General features: G+C 33.9%; 2 protein-coding genes across 3 annotated transcripts in view; one reads left to right on the top strand and one right to left on the bottom strand.

Moving 5' to 3' along the window:
• The first annotated feature begins 7001 nt into the window (after window positions 1-7001).
• The window catches only part of LOC115888751 (protein winged eye), an 87926-nt gene continuing 75209 nt past the window's right edge, over window positions 7002-19718 (top strand). For both annotated transcript variants that reach the window (XM_030908587.1, XM_030908589.1), the window contains exon 1: window positions 7002-7339. The gene's annotated coding sequence lies outside the window, so the exon portion shown is untranslated. The remainder of the gene's footprint in view (window positions 7340-19718) is intronic.
• Window positions 14865-18828, bottom strand: LOC115888766. The gene is made up of 3 exons (XM_030908609.1): window positions 18478-18828; window positions 15360-15561; window positions 14865-15239 (listed from the first exon to the last, which is right to left on the bottom strand). The coding sequence occupies exons 2-3, from the start codon at window positions 15534-15536 to the stop codon at window positions 14946-14948; spliced, it is 471 nt and encodes a 156-aa protein (XP_030764469.1). The 5' UTR covers window positions 15537-15561; window positions 18478-18828; the 3' UTR covers window positions 14865-14945.

Genomic DNA, 19718 nt, shown 5'->3' on the forward strand with positions numbered 1-19718 from the left:
AAATCACTGTAATCACAAAACTTCAATCTCTTTGCGTATTGTAACGGAATTTTAAATTATGTCTTTATTTTCGATAAAATTTAGTCCAAACATAAGAAATATTTTGTTGATGTTTGACCATCAAATTCTTAAAAATAAAGAAGTTGTTTAAAAATGTGCTACAATACGGATATAGTATAAATGTTTATCTTTAATTTCCTTCTTCATTTGTGTAAAAATACCTATAGCCAGATTTACATGAAACGTTAAATTCCCAACGCTTATTTTGCTACTTTTTAGGAGTAGTAAAAAATGAACTCTTAACATTAAACATGTCGAAACATAACAAAAATCAATGAGAATTATCCCAAATTATCGGAAACTTTTGAAAAAGGTTTCAAAAACAACAAGTCAAACAATGCCGCCGATTTTCCGAGTAAAACCCGTGAAAGTTCCTGGTAGAAAGACTAAAAAGGCCCAAAACGTCAAGTTAAACGGTCACAGAGGGGCAATAAATGCGACCCTTATGGGACATAGACCGCCAAGGTAGTGAAAACCTACAAGAACGCGGCGTTGTCAAGTCTAAAACTCAGAAATATATCTATGAAATAGTACCACAAAAGACCGAGGCGGTAATTCTAACCACCAAACGAAAACTGGCACCAATTCTTTTCGATCTTGAGGGAACTTTTATCCTATCTAAGAATGCTGTAAAATACCTCGGAGTCTGGTTAGATAGTAAAACAACATTCTGTGAACATGTTACCCAAACAATTTACTAAAGCGGAAAAAACTCTTGCTGCATTATCAAAACTAATGCTGAACATAGGGGGCCCTAGGTCATCAAAGCGTAGAATTCTTGTAAGCGTAATACATTCACAATTGTTATATGCAGCTCCGGTATGGTGTAAGGGTAATGGACAAAATAAAAACAAAGCGAAAGATAACAGCTCTGCAGCGCAAATTATGTTTATATGAGTTTGTATAGCGCTTACAGAACTGTATCTACTGAGGCAGTTGGTGTCATTGCGGGCATTCCTCCTATCCACTTATTAGCTCATGAACGAGCGGATAGATACAAGGGAGAGCTCAAACAAATAGCCAGGAAAACTGTGATGGAGAAGTGGCAGGATCAGTGGAATAAAGGAAAGTGCGGAAGATGGACCTGGAGACTTATACCCAACATCGAAAAATGGATTGACAGACCATATGGTGAAGTGGGATACCACCTGACACAAATGCTGTCTGGACACGGGTGCTTCCGAAAATACCTCTATAAGATGCGGCGGGCAAGCTCTGAATCATGTTTATTTTGTGTTTGTGGCAAATAGACGACGTTGAACATGTGTTCTCCTGTCCAAGATGGAAGGATGAGAGAGATCATTTTAAGAAGGAGAGTGGACTGGATTTCACTGAAACGAACTTGATGAGAAGCCTTGAGGGAGGTGAATTATTATGGGAAACAGTAAATAAATGTATAAATAATATATTAAGTAAAAAAGAAGAGGAACGTAGGCAGCCCCCACGTCGAAGTAATGCGTAAGCGGTTTCGGCGTGGTGTGCTTACTTGAACGAGGAGGGTTTTTTTAGCCGGTAGGAATCCGGCACTACCCAGTTATGGGTGTAAAAAAAAAATCTATGAAATAGTGTAAGAAATTTATTTTAACCTACTTTACGATAAAAGATAATTTGATTTTGTTGTCAATATGACTCCTTCTTGTACTTCTTGTAGATAGCGCTACCTATATATTTTTTAACTGGTTTGAATAATAATAACTTTTCGTTCGTACCTGTATAAAACTACTGAGTAAAAAAATATTTTTTAATAATAAAAGAGATATTTTTTACATAAAAAATCACTGAAATGTATATTTTTTTACCCAGTAGTTTTATACAGGTACAGACGAAAAGTTATTACTCTGCAAACCAGTTAAAAAATTGTAGGTGGCGCCCTCTATAAGTAGTCATATTGACATCAAAATCAAACTTCCAGACCATAGAGAAAGTTAATAGTTTAGAGAGTGGTGAATCGCGTGGTAAAATGTTGGGAGATTGCGCTTTTGGCGCCCTCTAGTTGGCTACAGGAACGAACTATGAAAGAGCGGGAGATTTAAATTATTATTATAACTTATTTTTAAGGCAATTAAAACTAAGAGTGCCCTTAACCAAAAACACTGAAATAAATGGAGATACCTACTCAAATTTTATGTTATCATGATATTAAAGGATATAAATACAGCATTTATAATCCTTTTACACCTTTTTTATTCAAAGTCTACACGCTAATATAAAATTTGACTATCTCCATTTATTTCACTATTTTTGGTTAAGGGCACTCTTAATTTTAATTTTCTTTTTTTTATGGGAAAACGATTAAATGGGAAGAATTGAATGGGAATGGAAAGAATGACCAATTATTGTATTTTGTATTAATTTATAATACCCCTATTCTACTAAATATCTAGCTACATTGTACTTACAGTTAAATAGCTACATAGTACTAGTTATATACATATTTACAGTTTTATGCTGGCTATTATTTCTTTTCATCGTGCTATCAATTGATTCGCTCCGACTTGAGTACTATACCTCGAGATGGCTCCAGGAATTATTTACCTTTACAGGCCTAGAATATGAAGATTCACAGTAGAATTTTTGGTTTTACTGCCTATTAGAAACAAACCTACCCCCCTACATCAAGGGACATACAATTATGCCTTGTTCTCGGCCATGATATTCCTTCCATTCTATATCCAACATCCAACTTAGCACACCTTCTGGTTCACAACAGGGCCTAGACTGGTCGGATGACATTTTAACAGAATAGCCCTTGATATCTCTTTCACACTTTCATTTAATAATTAAATAGGAGGGCTGGATGGTATAATTTCTAGAAAGAATAGCCTGTGAAATAAAAACTTCTGCATGGACATTACCTTTCTTACCTTCGTCTGCTATTTTTTAATAAAAAACAACTGTTTAGTTTGCACAAAAATAAAATTAACAATCAAAAATTTCTTAAAAAATGATCAAGCCTTGTACTACGCCGTGTGCCGGTTTTTGAACAAACAACAAACAAAAGAATGAGGTTAGCGGCGTTGTCAATGTCAATTTTCTAAACTACCCAAAAATCTAAATTAAATATGCCAATTTGGGGAGGAAAATGTCCCGATTCACCAAAAATTCCCCGTATGATTATTTTAACAAAAAAAAATAATTTTAATAAAAATACAATATTTATTATATATGTTAGAGGGATTAAACTGTAAATTACCTCCTTGTTTTTTAATCCCTTCCCTAATAGTCATTAAATAATTGGAGGTCACTAAATTTTCTTTCAACTGAAGCATTTGCAAAGGGAAGCACAAGTAAAAAGCAGATTATAATTTTTAAGTTGGGAAAGATATATCGTCCCGCTCCGTTTTTAAAGCTAAAAATTTTACGTCATTTTCAATCAGCAATAAAATGTTGAAACTCCCCTTATTTTCGCCGCCTATTGCTAATCCCCACAAAATTCCCCATCGGCTCCGGATTCCCCAAATTTTGGGGATTTCCCCACAAATTGGCAACGCTGGAGGTTGGCGTGTTCTTTCTGAATATGCTAAGACTAACGGACTAGTGTCGAAACACAGATAGCTAGAAGGACGTATTTCGGCACTTGCGTCGATGCGCTACAGGAACATTTGCCTGCGCGTCGTATGTCTTCTGGCAGTCTTTTAATTTTTCTGTTTGTCTATGTTCCAGACATCAATTTTCATTCAATTATTGGCGTTACTTCAGAAATTATTTGGAAAAAATCGAAATAAATATGAAACACCCTGTATCTCCGAAACTAAGCATTTTAGGACATACATTTATACGAACTTTTTTACTTATTTTTATCTGCAGAAGATGCTGCCGAAGTTTCCCGAATACAGTCGGGCGTGATAAAAAAACAAGATGAGTAAATCCAGTGGGTAAATTGGACACTGTCTGGCAACAGTGGTTGGGATTTAAACGGATGTTTACCACCCCTAGATAAGAAAAGGTGATGGCGATGATGTTCATGGGCGGAGAATTTATTTTAGATAAATGAAAAAAAGTGTGAAAACCATACAGTTAAAAATGTGAAAACATTTTTTTTTTCTTAAAACTTACACCGTATGATCGAGAAAAAAAAGGCGTCAGCGATGGCTATAAAATGAAGATCGCTATCATTTTACATGTAAAATTATGTGGAAAATGTCATCGATCGTCATTTCCCAGCCAACTGTATTTGTACTGTTTGTTGGTAAAATAAAAAAAAACGCTTCTGATGTTAAACTTTAGAAGTGTATAATCGAAAAAAGATAACGGTATAGCAGTCATTTCAATTACATGTAGTAATTATTTGGTATACAGCTAGAGGCATGGGCGCCGGACAAGGGGGGGGGGCAAGAGGGGGCATTTGCCCCTCCCCCTGGATCACTGAAACAATAAAAATAAAAGCTATCTTCTTACATCCATCTATAAAAAAAATAATCATTATTATGAAATTGTTAGGTGTTACCTGTAAAATAATAAAAAATGTGGTAATTATTGGGAAAACTGGAAATCGTCCGATTTTCACCAAAATTGGTATACACACTATTTTGAGGTCGTAGATTACGAATCTACTTTTTTTTTGGCGGTCTCTTACCGTTTTTCAAAAAAACGGAAAATTATTTCAACATTGAATTTTTCTTTATTTCGGCCCTATAAAGTAATAATTTCACTATATTTTCATTATATTATAGTTTATCTAAAAGCTACACTTGATTGGGGATAGAAAAGTGTCCAACATTTTACTAAAAAACACTTTTCTTAACAAAATAGCAAAGAAAATTGAGACCAGATGGAAGTTTGACATTTGATATATCCTTCTTTCTCTCTCCTATGTAATAAGAGAGACAAATATATTCTAGACCCAATCTAGAAATTTGAAAATTTACAACGTTGCCATATCTTCTATTTTTTCGGGTGATTACGGATTTTAAATAAATTACCTATTATGAGATCGACAATAATTAAATATACATCTATATCCACAAAATTACGCGGAAGAGTTTTGATTGCATTGGTTTTAACTTCTTTGCGGAGGGGGTTAATCTTTTTTTAGTTAATCTAATAATATAACAACAAAAGATTAACACCCTCTGCATGGAAGTTGTACCTAACCAATGCAATCAAAACTCTTTCGTGCAACTTCGTCGGTATAAATAGTCAGATCTCGTTGGTAAAATAGCAGTTATGGAAAGGAGCCGTTCTTCTGGCGACCGCCTTTCGTAATTCCAGAATGAGCGAAAAAACACGCTAAATTTAGGTGTAGCATTGGCAACGTTGCTTTAAATGCCAGAAACACATAACCGTCCTAGAACTGTGATGCGTATGCGCAGAAGGAAATATGAAGACATTATTTCATTTGCGCATGCGCTGCAGAGTTCTTGGACGGTTCAGAATCGGTAATAACAAGAACCCGAAAAAAGCTATAATCTAACATTTTCAGATTGTTTACAAATTTATTTTAGCAAATTTTCCTCTATTATGCATAGAATTGGTTAAAAAAGTAACAGAAAATAGCAAAAACATTATTGATTATTGAATACCTAATAAAATATGTGCTAGAAAACCTTAAAAATATGAGAAATTAAGAAAAATTCGATATTGAAATTATTTTCCGTTTTTCTGAAAAACGGTAAGAGACCGCCAAGAAAAAAGTTCAGATACGTAATCTACGACTTCAAAATAGGGTGTATACCAATTTTGGTGAAAATCGGACGATTTCCAGTTTTCCCAATAATTACCAAAAATGTCAATTTTTTATTCATTTTTACCTTGCCCCCCCCCCCCTAAATTTCATTCTTCCGGCGCCCATGTTTCGATTCCATATATCTCGAGACTGATTGCTCGTAGCGCTATTTACCAATAGCGAGATATTTTTTATGTAAAAAAGAGTGAAAATGTATATTTTTGTTTCGGTAGTGTAATAACAGGTTAGGACGAAAAGTTATTACTCTTCAAAAGGTTAAAATACCTGTAGGTGGCGCCCTCTACAATTAGGAGTCATATTAACATCGAAATAAAATTTCTCATGTCAAAAAACAACCAGATACCAATTTTCAACCAAATATAGTCTATGGTTCAAAACTTATTTGAAAAACCCCAAAATAAAAATGAAATTCCACACCCTGTATCTCCGAAAGGAAGCATTTTAGGACATATTTATATGAACTTTTTTCTTATTTTTATCTGCATAACATGCTGCCAAAGTTTCCCGAACACAATTAAAACCACCCTCTATATAAAAAAGTCTAGCATTTTCTGTTTGAAATATTCTTTTAAACATTTTTTGTCAGAGCTTTTAGAATATCTCTACGCACGCCACTGGATTCCAATCGATTTGAGCGGCCAAAATAAACAATAACACAACAGAATTAAGTAAAAACATCAAGGAAGCCATTGAAATTTGACATTTCTTTTAATTATGTGTCTCTTTTGTGTCTGCATTGTTGTGTCATTGCTCCATAAGGTAAATTCAATAATTTAGGCCCTTGGTCTTGGTGGGCTAGAACCCATAGTAGGAAGACTTTATTTTCTTTGCCTAATTCGTTCAGCTTCTCTATAGCCATTCTTTGACCAACTTTGAAATGATGGTTACTGAATTGATCGCTTTTAATGGTGCTTGCCTGCTTGCCTATCTTTCTAGTGCAAAAAATCGCGCATTTCCTCTACTATCATTATTTGTTTTATGGAGCTTTCAAATAACAAAACCCACGGCTATACTATCTACGACCGACAATGATCAACAATTACTTCACAACACGCACCGACAACTTTTTCCCCGACTTTTTTTTCTGTTAATTTCCCCACTTTGATCCAACTTTTTACCCGCCCTAGCGCCCCTCCCTAATCCTTTCCCCTTGCCGAAGAATGCGGTGCCGAACTCCGCCGAAAGCTCCCCGATCTCCCCCGATCGCGTCCAATTTCAACGAAATGCCCTCCTCTGCGATTCAGTCTCAGGAAAACGCGCGCCATGCCATCGCATTTAATCATGTAACTTTCGGTGTTTTTGTGTGTTTTTCAGTCAATTTCAACGTGTCTAACTAAAAAGTTTCGTCCGTCGCGAAAATCCGCGTTTTTTGTTGTAAAGGCAAGCGAAAATACTCCGGACAAGGACCAGGAAAAGCTGAGAAAGTTCGCTCGGTTGGCGTGGAAGATGTGACCGTTTTATCTGTGGTTGTGAGTTGTATTTTTATTTTATAACGACTGTTTTTCGTTTGGTTTGAAGAAAAATACGCTGTTCCGTGTCAGGAGTAAAGGATTATTGGAATTTCAACGCTGTTTACCGGAAATAAGTAAAAATGTAAGTATATTTCAACACTTTTATCATCATATACCTAGTTGTATAGATATCTTCTTTTTAATGCCCATATTTTGCAATAAAAAACACTTGAACTAGAACAAAATCCTTAAAATTGTGTTATGGTGGGCATAAACTGAAGAATTACAAGTATTTTCCTTGCTTTTTACCGAAAATAATTAAAAAATAAATATAATTCAATGCTTTCATCATAAAATAGTTGCAAACCGTTTTTGAAAAGGAATCTTCTTTTTAACTGCCATATTTAACATTAAAAAACAATTGAATTAATGGAAAAACTTCAAACTACAGTATTTTGAGTTTGAATTAAAGAATTATTGGAATTTTCCTTTATTTTTACCGAAAATAAGTTAAAATGTAAGTAATTTTCATTCCTCCTACTTTGCAACCATTATTTTTCATTTAAACACTTAGTAATAGTGTTTCCTATTAGCTTTTTACCCCGGAAATACTTATTAGTGTCTATAATCATAATTTTTCATGTGAAATATCTTACAAACCAATTTATTTTCTTAAAACCCGAGCTTTTTGCATCAAAACCACCTGAATTCGTAGAAAATATTCCTTAAAATGTAAGTATTTCAAAATTAGGTGGTGTAGGCATGCCAAAATCGCCATTTTGTTTACAAAGTCATGTTTATTATTAAAGGACTGTAACAAACAATTAATATTAAATAACTGAAAGTGCTGCAGCAAGTTTTCACCGTTAAATATTGAAAACAAAGCAAATTATTGACGAGTTTCGAATTCACTCCACAAAATTGTACTATTCAGCAAGAAATAGCACATCGAAATATCTTTATGGTGATTTGAAACATTTTCTTGAATTTGCATTATGTTTATTTGACTTTAACGACGTTTCGATCATTTTAGGTACGTACTGGGCGTCATCATTAATGCGATGACGTTATTTTTCTAAGTTTTCTAAAAGATCTATTTTTATCGGGACATTTAGAGATATTTTCACTGTAAATTTACTGAAACTAGAAAAATTATGTCCACTGTCAGCGATTAGAGTAAAAATAAACTCATATTTTGCAGCTGTTAATAGTAAAACCTGTGATATTTTTGTTTTAGTAGGTATGTCCAGGATAGCGTTTTTTGTTTTAAGCTTTGAATAAGAAGACTAAGGAAGGAGCATAATGATATCCATGTATTCATGCATGGTGGGCGGAAAAGCCACCATAAAAGCTCTCTAGGGTGGGGATCCTTGACAGTTCTGTTTGACGATTCATTTGACACATTTGAATTTGATTTGAAATTTTGTGGATTTGTCAGTCTTTACGGAGCTTATTTTATGTTATTTATTATTTATTCTACTACTGATAGTTGTATAAAGGTAGTAAATCTAGATGGAAATTGTGGCAGAACTTAAATTAACAGTGACACTATCGCGATTTATCGAAAAAGACTCTAAAATAGTTGGTTGTGTAGCGTGCGGTAGATCTCGGCAAAAATTGAGTGAAATAATTGAACAACTTTTCGCTAGTAAGTGACTATATAATATACATACGTGTAGTAAACCGATCATTTATGAAATTCACTTAAATTAACTAAATTATATATTTTTCTTGCATTTTAGCTTTTATTTATTACTTGTCAAAGATTAGATGTCAAAGAATTTAGATACGTTAATTTGACTTACCTGCTTCAGTAGCGTATCGGATGTTTGTGTTAATAAATACTTATTATAACTTATCTATTTTTATTAGAATTATATATTTTTATAACAATTTTAATAACTACCAACATTTATTCACAACGTAAAATAAAACAACAAATTATTGAGTCTACCCCACGTCTACCCTACATCATAGTTTTACATTTTTTAAATAAAATTAGAACGACACTGATAAACCGGAATTTAAGTCGGCCATATTTGAGGCCCATCGCGGTGTACCTAAGATTTTTGATATGCTCCTTCCTTAGTCTTCTTATTCAAAGGTTTTAAGCTATTGATATATCTAAAATTCAATCAGTAACAATATAATAATTGACATTGACAGATAAAGAAATCGAATGATGCTTTTACTAGGTATTTATTCTCAAAAATGTATTGCATTATCAAGGAAGAAAAAATAATCTAGCCTTTCAGATGTTTACTTAAAAAATTTTGTATAATTTTTTTCAAGGAAATGACACAAGTATTAGATATATTAAATAATTTATTTGTAAAGATAATTAATATCTACTGAGGTGACAATGCCAACTGATATTTTTTTGCGATTCTATTTAGGGTAGTTATGATTGTCCAAAAACTTGCCAGAAACGTCACAAGTCACAAGGGTAACAAAAGGGCAGATGAAATAGCCAAACAAGGCCCATCAGCGCTATTCATAGACCTAGAACACTTTTTTTTGCAGCCTACAAAAATATATTCTATTCTAATCTTACTTTCACTATATTTTGGAAAAAAAAATAAAATCAATTTGTTCCTACACTGAATAATAGATTCCTCATTCATTTTAACCAGCTTGAATAAGATATTATGAATAAAAATAAAGGAACAACAACACACATTGGCATTTGAACGTATTTTTAACGTTTGAGCTCCGTGGGAGATTTAACAGTTTTTTTTTATATCTCTAAAGAGGCTTTAGCAGCTAGCAGCAGTAACTGATAACTATAATTGCCATAATAAAAGTCCGTGCGATATCTAGTATCCACATGCCATATGGTGGCGGAACGAACGTGGATATAAATTTAACTTTGCAAAAGACGAATCAGAAAATAAAACGCTTGGAGACAGTTATTACACCTAGTAGCAGAATTTAAAATTTTAATAGACTTATACCTACCTATTTTGAATATATTTGAGAGAACCCATCAAAATATTCGTTTTATTTCGTTATTTGAATGTTTTGAAGTACCTACTTACTTTTTGGTCGAAAAAAAAAGGTGTCACGGTAGTCTTTGAAATGACGATGCACGACAATCGATGATAAGGTGAGGTCAATCTCTAGACGTCATCTACTAAAAATTGACATAAAACTTTAAAAGAAAGATAGACACACAAATCTATATTTCTAGAAAAAAATATTTCTTTTCGAATTTTAACAAAATTAATTGGTTTAGTGCTTGACCTCTGCGAAATAACCAGCGATTGTCAGTCTCTGACGGCGTTTTAATACCCAAATGACATTTGGGGGTTGACTCGAAAGAATTTATAAAAAAATATAATTTCAAAGGTTACTATGACGCATTTTTTTTTCTCGACTACGTGGTAGGGTATAATTTCTGGCTGGACGAGCTATATATTGTATGTTTCTGAGTGTGTATGTGTGTGTGTACTGCAAATAAGTTCATGTAGAACAAACTGACGTCGCACAGTGTAACGAAATCGGGAAATGCGGGACATTTGCCCAAAAAACAAAAAATTTAATTAATCAAGTTTTTTATATAGATGGATAAAGGACATCCCAGAGCCCCACCATGTGAGATATTTCTTGAGTTGACCTCTTAGTCGGGGAGTTATGGCGGGTTGAAGTTATGGTTTCCTTAATTTACCAAATCTGTACAAAAATTTCATACAATGAAATTTATTATTTTCAGAAGTTTCCTTGTGTTGTTCAATTCCAACAATTTTTTTGCGTAAAGAGAGGTCTTTTACAACAAACCTGAAAAAAATGTCCCAAATTTTTTCAAGTCTAGTTTCTACATGTTTATTATGACTTTCAAAAAAACGCCTACATTCGCGCAAGGTTATCATAGAGTGAACCTTCTAGTATACTGTCACATAAAAATTTCATCCACCTAGATCCGAACCTGGAAGAAAAAAATAAATTTCTTCGGCAATAATTACGTTTTCCATTGATTCGACCCTAGTTTTTATCCGTAATTTCTTTATTGAAAAAGCTATACGCTTGCTTGTTGAAGTTGAATGCGTTTTTTTCGCATATTATCATATTATTTAATACTGTTAAATGATATTTGTTCTTTGAGTTTTGCAGTGTTATCTAATTTATCCCTGATTATTTGAATATTTAGGAATGTTGATTGAGTTTTGACATATTAGCGGGAGATAAATGATTGTTCGACAGTAATTTGATAACGTTTTTGGTCCATAAGAGTCCCAATAAAAAAATATACCTGTAAAGTCCTTTTATAAAACTTCGTATATTTTTGGACCTTTCATTACGCCTTTTTTTACTCTTTTCGCCCTGTGGCAAAAATTCCTAGTCGTATTATTTAATTTCTGTCAAAAAATGTCAGCAAGAATAGTGATAACTGAAGAGAAATGCCAATGTCCCACTATTTTAGTTTTCGTTACACTGTACGTCGGTTTGGTTTTAGTTGCATAAAACTCACTGGTCACGTTTTCCAATTCAAACGTATTCGTGGAAAAGCATATCAGTCGTTCAGGCATGGTTTTTAGAACCTGAAACCACAGATTTTAAAGAAAAATAATATTATTTAATTACATGCATTGCTGAAGTGTAGAAATGAAATAAAAATGTAAATTCTCTGGAGAGAAATGTGTTTGAATACGTTTTTAGCTCTATTTGAACTTATTTTGATTAATTCTTTCAAATCAGGAAGCTCGAAATACGATTTTAATTGGTTCAAAGGTATAGTAGACTAGACATTTTTTTTATTTTGAAGCAAAAAAAAATCCTGTCAAACTACTCCTGTTTTTATTTTCTTATACAATAGAGACACAGTAGATAGATAAATCTTTGAGGTTGCTATTGGTTTTCAGATCTGTGGCAGTGTCTTCTTTTGATCCTTGGGTTACATTCTGCAGTCTTATCCTTTCCGGAAAGTCTAGCAACTTGGAGAGTGAACCCTCCATATAGCTCTTTGTCAATGTCTTAATACAAAGAATCTTCTTCAGACTTCAGAAGCGACTATCGATGACGATCTCTATTATCGTCACCTGAATGTAAGAAATATACCACACCGAATTTTCGTGTGGTTATATCATTTACAGTTACTGTATACAAAAAATGATATGATAGCCAATTTGGGCACTAAATTCTATATATAGGCACTCTTTTACATAATTTCGAGTAGGTAACTTAAAACATGAGAATTTCCTCCATTTCTTGCATTCTGGTGACGATATAATTTTACGTACGAATTGTCAGCGATCTTTATTTCGAAGGCATCTCTAACGTCGTTTTTTTTTCGATCGTATGGTATAAAAATGTATAGACTGTTCAGCCATCGTTCATCGTTACGTCATCATTATTTGTCAAATACGAGTTTTAGGGTCTCTTTCTGGAGAAAAATCATTTATAAGCTTAGCAATGAGCCTTTGTTCATTTTCGTTAAATCTTTGAGGCATTTTTGCATTAAAAATTTGAATTTTATTTTACAGCAACAGTCAAATTTTAATTTTGACATTGATCGATGTACGTCAATAAAATTATAACCTCAAATCAAATGACAATGACAGTTACAAAAAAGAATACGCAGTAATTTACGAAATGCCATAATGACGTCACCAATCTCTTTCATCTGGTTGGCAAGTGATTGAGAGAGTTCGACAATATAGCTGAACATTCTATACTAACTATACATTGATTTGTTTTGACGCAACATATACAAGCAAAATTATGGCGAAAAAAAAGACAAAACAGAAAACACTGGTTAAAATAGATGGTTTTATTTCTTTTTCATGAAGAAGCTTTCAAAAATGTTGCTTTTTTAAACGGTTTTATTTAGCTCGACCCGTACGGTATTGATTTATTTTTTTGTTTATTTGGGTCAAAATTAGAAATTGAAATTTAAGTACCTTCCTGTTGTCAGATTGATCTGAAATTTGGTACACACCTTTAGTTCCGATGACAATACAATATAGTAATATCAATAACATTGTAAATCCACAACCCCCTCAATATGGGTATCAAATGAAAGGGCTACACTAGTAGAATACTGTGATTATGACAAAATTTAAAATCCAAGATGGACGTCGTTACAAAATGGCGTATTAGGTGAGGGCATGAGTAGTCGTGTCCAGAACAGTTGTGTCCAAGATTGTGTGACGTTAGAAGGACAGATAAAAAAAAATAGGTGATTAGATGTATCTACGTAGTTAGCGGTAGCTTTACCACCTAAGTTAAGGTAATAGGTTAAAACGTGCTGAGGACTGTATGGCATTAGGGTGGCTAAAAATGTAATGTCGCAAGCGTTTTTCCCTCAAGATTGGGCGCCTCTTGTTGTATATTATAGCCTTGCCCCTCTACTGGACCTCTGGGGGGGGGGGGGGTCGACCGTTAAAATGTCCATTACTCGTGGGAACTTCAAAACCCAAGTGATGAGTTTGCAACAGACAAAGCGTTAAGGGTATACCCCACTAATCAGCAAGTAAACAATCACAACGCTGCTGTTTTAAATCTGTTCCGGAATAAGGGATCTCGAATGTATACCATTAAAGCACAGGACCAACTAATTGACGCCACACGAAACACAGATAATTTAAATGTAGCAAATATAATACCAACAGATATAAATAAGACTGGAGGCTTACCATCAGTACTTGAAATATTTGTAGGAGCAAAAGTAATGTTGCGATCCAACATTGACGTTACAAAAGGATTGGTAAATGGTACTATAGGCCACATTACAGAAATTGTTTGGCCTCAGTTCCGTCGAACCCAAATGTACGAAACAGATGTACCATCAGTTTGGATTGACTTTGGCAGAGACGGCATACACGTTATACACCCGAAAGCCATACAGTTTCCAGCAAAATTCAATTATGGTACGGCTGAAAGAAGGATGTTACCCTTAATTTTGTCATTGGCATCCACCGTCCATAAAATGCAGGGCAGCACAGTCGACCATGCAGTAGTGTATTTGGGCTCAAAATTGTTTGAGGAAGGGCAAGCCTACGTGGCTCTAAGTCGAGTCAAGTCTCTGGAAGGGCTATGTATTGAGGAATTAGATTGTAATAAATTATCAGGTAAAAAACCATGTAATAATGATGCACTAAATAAATTAAATAGAATGAGGAATATTCGGTAGGCATTTCCGTTAAATACTAAAAACTAGAAAATAAAAAATCGGTAAAAAACTTTTAAGTTAAACGGTTTTATCTTATGTGCACTGAAAACTAGAAAATAATAATAACAATTAGGTATTTTGAACTTCTAGTTCAGAAATATTTTAGTACTAGGCAGAATAGCTTTTAGGCATATTAGACTAAAATAAAAACGTGGGGCCCATTAACTATTGCTGTAATATTTTCTTCTATACTAAGTGTGGATTGCATCGACTTACTATAATCGTAACTGGAGATTTTGACAACCAATAACCAGCCGTGGCGGCTTCACCAGCGAACGCCGAGCTCATGATCTACCAAAGTATAAAGATATGCTTTGCCATAGGTAGGATTTCAGAGGGGCCCCACGTTTTTATTTTAGTCTAATATGCCTAAAAGCTATTCTGCCTAGTACTAAAATATTTCTGAACTAGAAGTTCAAAATACCTAATTGTTATTATTATTTTCTAGTTTTCAGTGCACATAAGATAAAACCGTTTGACTTAAAAGTTTTTTTACCGATTTTTTATTTCAAGAAAAAAAACATAGTATGATCAAATACAGTGTGATTATTATTTTTTCACCAACGAATCATCCGTAAAATTAAAACAATGTAGATTTTACCAAAACCGCAGCATTCAAGCAAAATACGAACAAGACAATTTTCAACATCCACACCAATTTGTTGTTTACACGAACTAGTTTCTCTATATTGGTCAGCAATTCATTCAAGTCAATTTCTCGATTATTTTCTCCGTTATAATCACTCAGTGAACAACTTTGGTTTTGACTCCTATCAATAGGTTCCTCGGTTTCAAACCTAGACTTGACCAATTCAACTACAGTTACGTTGATGGTAGTGGACATATTTTCTAGGATGTCTTCCAGTTTGGATCTCTGAAAATTATGTAATTTAAAAAAATTCGGGAAAAAAATATAACATATTTTTTTTCTGCATATTTTATAAAAATGAAGCTGTTTAGAACATTTGCCCGCCCTGTAGAATAGAGTAAGTACCTCGCTGAGTGCCTCAGGTGGTTCTTCAACAATATCTGAATGTACTATTGCGTCATCTTGATCGTATTCAACAATTTCAAACGTATTTTCCTCCATATCCTCAATATCAGCATCAACATCAGCACTTTCTTCATTGATTTTCACAATTTTTGGCTTGATTCTTTGGGTCTCCACCATTTTAAGCCTTCTAATTATTTTGTCTCTAAATAAGGAGGAAAAAATTAGTAGGTAGGCCTGTATAGAATTCAACATCAATATATTTCTGTGAATATCTGTGAATCAAAGCACTTTTCATCGGTATTAAGTATTTTAACCTACTTTTTCTATACAAAATTATGATCATTTCGCAAAATTAATCACCCTGCGGGCATACTTTACATAGTTTTGGTCTCTGGGTTTAAATTATAGAAAGAGGCAGCAGAGATGATGAGTGTTATAACGGGAAACTTACAAAGTTTAGCTACAAGGCTCTTAAAAATGCAAACACAAGAAACAATATTTTTGGATTGAGAACAAGAAGTAGAAATTAAGAATTGAAATTTCTAGTACTATTGGTATACAGGATGTTTAAAAAGGATTTGAAGAGAGAAACGTTTCCCCAACATTCCTTCAGGCTGAAATTTGTGTTATCGAAAGATGCGTACAAAGTATTTTGGATAGGAACTGTCGGAAACAAGGAATAATTATTTCATTAAAAGCGATCAACTCAGTAACCATCTAGACGATGGTATATATTTCATTTTTTGATTTTATGGAAAGCACTGTTCATTAAAATGTCGTATCCTATGTTATAGGGCTTGTTTCTCTCTACAATTTCCTGTCTCACAATGTACCGTTTGTGTCCGGGAAGGGTCCATAGTTTCATAGTTGTCGATTTTCGAAAAAAATCAGTACATGTATATTATTTCGTATATTTTTCATTTTATTGATTTTATGGAAAGCACTGTTTATTAAAATGTTGTACCCTATGTTATAGGGCTTGTTTCTCTCTATAATTTCCTGTCTCACAATGTACCGTTTGTGTCCGGGAAGGGTTCATAGTTTCATAGTTGTCGATTTTCGAAAGAAATCAGTACATGTATATTATTTCGTATATTTCTCATTTTATTGATTTTATGGAAAGCACTGTTCATTAAAATGTTGTATCCTATGTTATAGGGCTTGTTTCTCTCTACAATTTCCTGTCTCACAATGTACCGTTTGTGTCCGGGAAGGGTTAATAGTTTCATAGTTGTCGATTTTCGAAAAAAATCAGTACATGTATATTATTTCGTATATTTTTCATTTTATTGATTTTATGCACAGAACTTTTCATTAAAATGTTGTATCCTATGTTATAGGGATATCAATAGTACAAGGGAGTTGGCGATTTTAAAAGATAAATTTACAATGAATAAGTAAATTTACTATGATATAGATATTTTTTACATTAATTCGCAAAGAAAATTGGTGAAAATAAAGATATATTATAACATATTTTTACATACATGCCACAAATTAGCCATACCGCGATTTTACAAACAAGTTGAAAAACTAAAGAACGAATGGTAAATTTACTACAATAATCTGTGGCAAGAAATAACAATCAATAAAAAAAAACAACGCTTATTGTACAAAAAGCCAAAACAGCTTCATCGACAAAGCAAAACAAAAAAAGCGCAAAAACAAATATACAAATAATACAAAAAATGTCATACAATACAAATCAATTCAAAAAAAATTTACGTCATAAAATTACAAATAAAACATACATGGACATTGCAGAACACAGGCGTATCTAAAAAAATTTACAAAAGGAAAACTGTAAATGGATAAAATCATGTTATAATAACATAAAATCAAGAGTTTTAAAAAATATTAAAATTAAAATTCTAAATTGTTCATGATTAAACATCAACAAAAAAGTCGTTTACCGCATATAGGGCTCTCTCCAGTAAGTATGATTTCAGAGCTTTGCGAAATGCGGGAAAGAATGAAAGTGACTTGATATTCGAAGGCAAATGATTGTACATTTTCTTGGCATTGTACAGTATTGAGCCCTTAACTAGTTCTGAGCTCGGGGTTGGCAGATAAATATCGTGCTCCGCATTCCTAAGTGGATAGTTGTGAGAAGGCCTTTCCGGAATAGAGAATATGTGCTTGCGGATTAAGCAAACGGATTCAAAAATGAATAAGGAAGGAAGAGTCAGTATTTTGAAATTTTTAAAGAAATTCTGGCAGTGAGTTCTACTGTTTAGTCCCAATAAGTATCGAACTGCTCTCTTTTGAAGTTTGAAAATACGATCAAATTTTGTCGCGCAGCAAGTACCCCAGAATGGAAGGGCATAACGAAGATGCGACTCAAAAAGGGCATAATAGACCATTCTAGAGGTTGATGAGTTAAGTTCCTTAGACACTGATCTTAGCGCAAAACAGGCAGAGCTTAGTTTCTTTGATAAGGCTTCGATGTGCAAGTCCCATTTTAAAGAGTTGTCCACAACAAGTCCTAAGAATCTCACAGAGTCCACGACGTCAATAGTGGTGTTATTAAGTACAAAAGGTTGTATAGTACTTTTATATGACAAAACTTTAGTTTTTGAAGGTTGAGGCATAGGAGATTAGAATCGCACCAAGATTTAATGGTGTGCTCCAAGTGACACTAGTATCGTCCGCAAAGAGGCAGATTTTATTGCTAATGTCTAGATTTGCCATGTCGTTGATAAACACCAGAAATAAAATAGGGCCAAGTACTGAACCCTGAGGGACACCACATTCTATAGGCTTACAAGAAGACATAGACGTATCAATCCTCACAAGCTGCCTTCTGTTGCCAAGATACGACTTAAGCCATTCGAGCGGCACTCCCCTGAATCCATAGTTTTGCAATTTGTATGGATTCAGGGGAGTGCCGCAATATTGTTAGTAAATTCACAAATTCATTTTTTCAGTGTGGGGCTGTACGATGAGTTATAACCTAGAAGGGGAGAATCCCATACAATCTACAATGCAGACGGTCACCTTTCCATCCACTCGCCTCCTCTAATGTCGCTTAACTTCGGTGATTTATCGGGAACCGACGTACCTGGCCCTCGCTCTTTTTATAATTAAAAAAATAAGTTAAAAAAAATGAATATCTTACTATAAACTTCTCGAAAATCTGCTGTCTCACAGTTAGGTTGTAATTGTATCTCACTGAAGGAGTTTTATCAGTTTGACAGGCCTTGCTGCACTTCAACGGTGCAGAACCCAGCGGGTTCTCTTCGTCGTAGGTCTGCTTCAAAATGTCCTCGATTATGTCCCTGCAAACCTTGGAAATGTACTCCTTGCTTCGATAGTGTACCGATTCGTCGTCCAAGAAGTTCGGGTACTTGAAAATATAGTCTGTACTATTCATAATAAACCCGGGAAATTAAATTTATGTTCATTTGACGGGAAATTTTGAAAAATGGGAACGTTTGACAGGATTAATTTGACAGTTACAGACTTCTGTTGTCTCAATAACAGTCAATAATGGATAAAGTTGCGTCATAGTAAGAACAATCTGGAACAATCAAAGAGAACAATCTTCGGATGGTCAGGGGGTTTTTGTCTCCTTTGGGACACCGGAACACCTTATCACTAAGTGCACCGAGACATCAGCCATTCATCCCATAAACTTTGGTACGACTGGTATCGAAGATGGAGAACCAACCTCTGTAAAACTGTCTTTGAGACTGTATGAAGAGCTATAACTGAAGAAAAAGGACTACACAATTTGAATTTTATGTTCAACACTATAAGATCCATTAGGAATATATCTGCGTGTAGTGGTATTTTTCCTGTAGATATCAAATTCCAAGCAATTGTTAGTATTTCTAATAACTAATACATCTAGAAATGGTAATCTGTCGTTCTCAATTTCATGTGTAAATTTAATGGAAGGAAAACGATTATTTAACTTAGAAATAAAATTATCTATGTGTCTGAATGTGTGTGAAAAACAGCAAAAGTATCATCCACATACCTAAACCATACTTTTGAAAAATACTCAAACTCATTCTTAGCCTCCACTTCAAACCTGCTCATGAATAAATTATCCAAAAATGGAGACAGTGGATTACCCATTGCTGTACCTTCCCGCTGTTCAAAAAAGTTGTTATTAAATTGAAAACAATTTTGTTTCATACATAACGATGTAAGCTCAATATATTCACTCACAGTTTTGTTGTCGAGACCATTTGCGTTCAGTAATTCCTTCAAGTAGCCTAAAGTATGTGGAATTGGAACACTTGGGAACAATGAAGATACATCAAAGGAGACCAAAATTTCACCTTCATGCAATGTTATATTTTTAATTTTGTTAATAAATTCAATATTATTTTTAACTGAGAAAGAGGGTTC

The sequence above is a fragment of the Sitophilus oryzae genome, unplaced genomic scaffold, assembly GCF_002938485.1.
Source record: "Sitophilus oryzae breed Bouriz unplaced genomic scaffold, Soryzae_2.0 scaffold_808_pilon_pilon, whole genome shotgun sequence".
NCBI lineage: Eukaryota > Metazoa > Arthropoda > Insecta > Coleoptera > Curculionidae > Sitophilus > Sitophilus oryzae.